Below are 5,384 nucleotides of genomic sequence, written 5' to 3' on the forward strand. Positions count from 1 at the left end.
TACATAGCATACTATTATAACAATTATATATATTCCTAAGGGATAAACTAGCTATGCTAGGTTTATATTAGTAAAAAGATTAGTCGCGCTATGCTTAAATAATAGGGGTTATTATATCTAGTAATATACTTAAAGGTATTAAGTATAACTAAGTTATATTAATAGTTAAGGTAGCTACTATATAAGAAAGTATAAATAAATATATTTTATATACTTAGGTATAACTCATAATTATAAGTCGCGGCTCACAGTGAGTTATAAGTCCTTCTATAAGTCTAGGTCAGGCTCATAATATATACCGTGAGTCGCTGACCCTAATTGGTTGTTTTTGTGGAGGCACACGTGATCCGCGTTGGTGCCATAACAACTGTGATATGTTCGTTGTGTTTTGGACCTAAATTTTGCCGGCAAGAAGCTGACAGGTGATCATACTAGCTGCTCCAAGGAGAATGAAAGGACGTCCGCCAAGCCTTTCGATAGCCCAGAAAGATATTCCAAAAAGATATGTTGTATCCCTCTTCGCCCATTACAGCCTGGATGTCCGATTGCAATCAAGTAACCCCTCGGCCTGCTTCCTTACACGCCGGACAATCTCAGCAGCGGGAAGTACTTCCTTCACAAGACCGACGGCGGTGCTTGCAAGGGTATTCATTCGACCATTGACACCATACTTGACCTGTGCGTTCTCCAAGTCTTGCTGATATTGCGAGAAGCTATCGGCTTCAGCCACCTTTCCTTGTGCGAAATCGGAATACGTCCTGTTAATGACGCCGCGTGCCGCGTATTTGGGGGGCCAGAAAATGGTGCCGCGTGCTTTATCGAAGATTGGGGAGCGGATCGTGGATCTACCGCCATCTTGGGTGTCGACAACTGCCTTTTGGTATTCTTTGGTGATCTCTGACTCGAATGACGCTAGAAAGCGCGTGCCCATGGCAACACCTTCAGCGCCAAGCATAAGCGCAGCTGCGATGCCACGCCCGTCCACTAAACCTCTAGCTGCGACAATTTTGGGAATAGGAGCGCGGAGTGGATCGTCGAGATTCCTTGCCACAAGTTTGTCCACCATCTCTGGCACAAGCGCCAGGATACTGGCAGAGGTAGCGAGTCCGTGGCCCCCTCCATCAGTGCCCTAAAGAACCAAAACGTCAGGTTAGAGATGCTTCATAGTATCAGTCGTATCTCTAATATCTCCAACTATAACCTAGATTAATATATCGCCGTCTATCTAGTCATAAATCTATTATACCTATAAGTATTAATTAATAGCGCTATTACGAGGGGTAAAGAGCTATACCGCTATGGGGCGGTACTTAATAATATATAGAAGTATAACTTTAATATTAGTACCCTAATTAAAAAAGCCTACTCTTATAAGAAGTATTAATCTAATATAGAATAATAATATATTATCTTCTAGGCTTTTAGACTAAGCCTTTTATTAGGTAGTAAGGCATTTAGTTACTTTAAATTTACCCTCTAGGGTTAAAATATCGCTGCTAATAATAAACCTAAGCCTATTACCTATAGATATAGCAATAGCTAGAGCTATATTAAAGATGCTATATATAGGCGCTAAGTATATTAATAGTACTTATATCTAAGAAAATATTTATTATAAAGTTAAGCTTAATACTATAATAAGATACTAGCTTTATAAAGTATAATAAATATAAATAAATAAAACTTAGCTAATTTTAATTTTAAAAAATAAATAATTATTTATTACTAAGAGGGACTATAGGGAATAATAATATAATTTATATATTATATCTTATATATTATAGCCTAATATATATTATATTTTATTTAAAGAATAAAAATAAATAAAGTAATTAAATTAATATATAAGTACTAAGGGGATTATTATTAATACCTAAGGCAATAAATATATATATTATAATTTCTAAGTAATCTTATATTAATAGATATAAGTAACTATAAGAGATCTAAACTAATAATTTAATTATATCTATTAGTATTATCCCTCTTTAGGCTCTATAGGCCTCTATATTTAATTTAATATACTTATAGTTATATTTCTATAAACTAAGGAAATATAAGAGAAACTTAAGCTAAGTAAATATATTAATATTATAATAAAAATAATATATTAAAATATATTAGATATTTTAATTAAGTAGTTTTATATATTAAATAATAATATCTAAGAATACCTTTTATCTTTCTTAGCCTATTTATAAGCTCTTTATATCTTATCCTTAATATTATATTTTATATATAAAAACTAATATTATATATTTATTTATAGTATTTTACTTATAATATTATAAATAGCCTATTAAGAACTAAGCCTCTTTATTCCTAAAACTCTAATCTACTTATATATTCTCTAAATAAGAAATAATAAGATTATCTCTAGATACCCTATAGTATTAAAATAGACTCTTAAATAGATACTTATATATAGTCTTCTTTTACTCTTTAGTCTAGCCTTATTAGGAGATTTAAATAACTACTAATTTGCGAGATCTTATAAGACCTAGATTTATATCCTTGCAAATAAGCTTATAGTCCTTATACTAAGTAATAATCTAATAATTATTATTATTAGTATTTATCTACTTTTATTCCCCTTACCTTTATTTTTTTTTTTATCTAAAAAAAGAGATAAATATTAAAATAAAATTTTTAAGGCTAAGCTTTAATAAATATACCTAATAATAATCGCGAGGGAGAGTATTAAAATAATTAAGTAATACCTACTAAACTATATCAATAAGCTTCTTAACTTAGTTAAGTAACTATACCCCTTTTATGATATCGATTCTAATAAGAGGTATAGTTAAAATATACGATGGTATTAAGATAAGAGAGTACATTAGATACGCATCGGGCTTGCATTAAGATGCTCAGGAAGGTTATTAGCAAGGTGTTCGAAGACTCAAATAGTTTCCTCCCCTTGCCGCTATCGGCAGTCTATTGGGCTCACTGGACAATGGGCTACACGGGCAAGTCGTGATATCATTATCATAGCGTCTAGAAAGTACACATAGATCCATTTTGAACGGGTAATACGGCTACGTCGGGATTTGTGTGGCTAGGCTTTGACCCCTCATTATCCCATTGGGTAGTTGTACGTAGTCACTCGAGCGGGGTATTTCTTATCCATCGGGTACAGGCACCAAGCTTTCGGCCACCCTATCTCCTGAGTGCACGTAGCCCATAAAGCAGGGTCGGCGCAGGGCATTATCAGACTTTTCGCACGTGATTTTAGCACTACTATCATATACAGGCACTTGCCTCCCTCCGAGGGAGCGCGGACGGGCCCTCTCTGACGCTGCGGTCTAACACGCTTACGCATAAGACCGCAGTGACAGGTGACCCGTTGCGGCCAAACTACATACACTCTGTCCCTCTTGACAGCGTGAGGTCACCAATAAAGGGGAATTTATTGGTAGTATTAGAACGAATTGATGGTGTTTTGGAGGGTTTCGTACCCCTCACGTACTTCCGGGGTTACCGCGGTCGGGTGGGTCTCGTGACATCTTGGGAGGGCTACGCGCACTTAGGAGATAGAATTTTTACCCCATTCACGTCCATGAGGGGAGACGAGCAGCTTGATATGTATCACACAGTAGCCAACTGAAGTTAATTATCAGGGCCAAATGACGAATGCGTGACTGGTTCGTATCTGCATTGGAAACCTTGAGCCTCCATTAGACAACTTTTAGACTCGAGCTGTCGACAGGGCCTTGTCACTACAGAATCACGAAACGCGCACACGATTTACCACTCTAACCACAAAGTATCCCATCAATTGTCGAAAGGCTCCGCGAAGTAACTTGCCCCAGTGTTATATTACTATCTCCTGCAGGGTTTTTAAGCGGCGATAGCATGCCTATCTGCTATGATCTTATCATTCGACGACTTAGGGGTCGAGCGAAAATTAGTGCTGAAAGAGGTATAGCCCAATGGTGTGGCTGTGATTGGGTTAAACCCCTGGGGGTGACGGCGTCGGAGCCTTTCGACAATTGATGGGATTGTCCTTGGATGTTTGATTCTAACTTGCGATTTCAGAAATAATGCTCCTATTCTTCAGCTAAACTAAAAGGATCTCAGGACGATCTAATATAATTATATACCGGTACTACAAGTGGCTCGTCGTAATTGCCAGGGCTGTTTCCACAGGACGGCGAGGCCTCGGGTTGGCAGAACCGCTAGAAGATATACCAATAACGCCTATGAGTTGTTATAAAAACTCAATAACACGAAAAATGACGTCTGAGTAAGGTTCTCACCACAAGCGGGCCTTCCGCCAGCATTCCCCGTAACTTTAGATTCCTCATTGGGCCCCTGTCCCAGGTCGTCGGTCCCAGCATGGATGACGATGGCTCTCTGATGGCTTGGTCAGTCAAGCTTTTCCTAAACTATAGTTGTGTGAAGGGGGACGTACACCGAGAACGCTCTCTGGGCCGATGAGCTTCACCAAATGGTCTGTCATTGTACCGACTGAGGTGCCGCTCGAATCGGCCTGGAAATTGCCCAAGTCGCCAACATGTCGCTCATGATGAGATGGAGCGCCATGAGTACGCCCGAAAGGATTGACTTGCCCAATGTCAGTCGCCAGTCAGTACAAGGTAGTCAATAGTATAGTCGCAAACGTACAATGCGGTCCAGCAGAGGTGCATCCGTTGGTGTTGTCACCAAACTCGTGGATATGAAATGCTCTTTGGCTATTGGAATCGTTGCCGCGGAGGTTCCAGGAGATTTTCGTCGGAGAACTTTCGTCGAGCTGCTCGAAGGTGATGGTGCCGAAGACGGTGGAATCACCTCGGACAGTAGCAACTGCCCGTCACGATGCGATTTTAGTCATCTGCAGGCTCGAATGATTGTGTGAATCCACTTACTTGCCTTGACCATTCTGACGAATGAGAATTGTTTATGCGATTAGCCGGGCGATACTTTTGCGAAATCTGCAGGTGCAAAAGTCCATGCTATATGATGGACGATTCGGACAGATGGGTAAGTAATGACGTTGTTGAGCGGCTAATGCGGCTATATCGGGATTATAATTGCAACAACTAGGATTGGTCCAGGAATCGGCATCACTCGGTACTTCCTGAATTGTCCCAGATGCAATGCTACACACTTACTGTGCCGGCGCCCTGACCTCTCCGGAAGTGCGAGACTTTGAATCGAGAAACTTGCTCAACCCACTCTTGGAACGGGTATCACGGGGAAGGGGTGTTTGTAAGGGGTAGGGCCCAGATCGTTACCAGAAGCATACAGCTGACTCGGCAGATGCTTTCCGTTTGATTGAAAGTTAAAAAGGCCCAGCTTCAACTGTGCACACCGGTGCTGATAAGGAACATATAGAAAAGAAAAGAAGAAAACCAGCCAATAAAGGCGCGCAATCACAAGCT

The 5,384-nt window shown here is 39.6% G+C and overlaps 2 protein-coding genes across 2 annotated transcripts; both read right to left on the minus strand.

Annotated features, from left to right (window-relative positions):
- Positions 1–526: 526 nt before the first annotated feature.
- On the minus strand, positions 527–1,066 carry NCS54_00988100 (NMO domain-containing protein; the record flags this gene model as incomplete). Its single annotated transcript, XM_053155210.1, has 1 exon — positions 527–1,066. The coding sequence occupies one exon, from the start codon at positions 1,064–1,066 to the stop codon at positions 527–529; it is 540 nt and encodes a 179-aa protein (XP_053011185.1).
- Positions 1,067–4,108: 3,042 nt separating this feature from the next.
- Positions 4,109–4,881, minus strand: NCS54_00988200 (Superoxide dismutase; the record flags this gene model as incomplete). Its single annotated transcript, XM_053155211.1, has 5 exons — positions 4,109–4,200; positions 4,260–4,356; positions 4,415–4,566; positions 4,627–4,806; positions 4,869–4,881. The coding sequence occupies 5 exons, from the start codon at positions 4,879–4,881 to the stop codon at positions 4,109–4,111; spliced, it is 534 nt and encodes a 177-aa protein (XP_053011186.1).
- Positions 4,882–5,384: the final 503 nt, after the last annotated feature.

Source organism: Fusarium falciforme, chromosome 8 (genome assembly GCF_026873545.1).
Source record: "Fusarium falciforme chromosome 8, complete sequence".
Taxonomy (NCBI): domain Eukaryota; kingdom Fungi; phylum Ascomycota; class Sordariomycetes; order Hypocreales; family Nectriaceae; genus Fusarium; species Fusarium falciforme.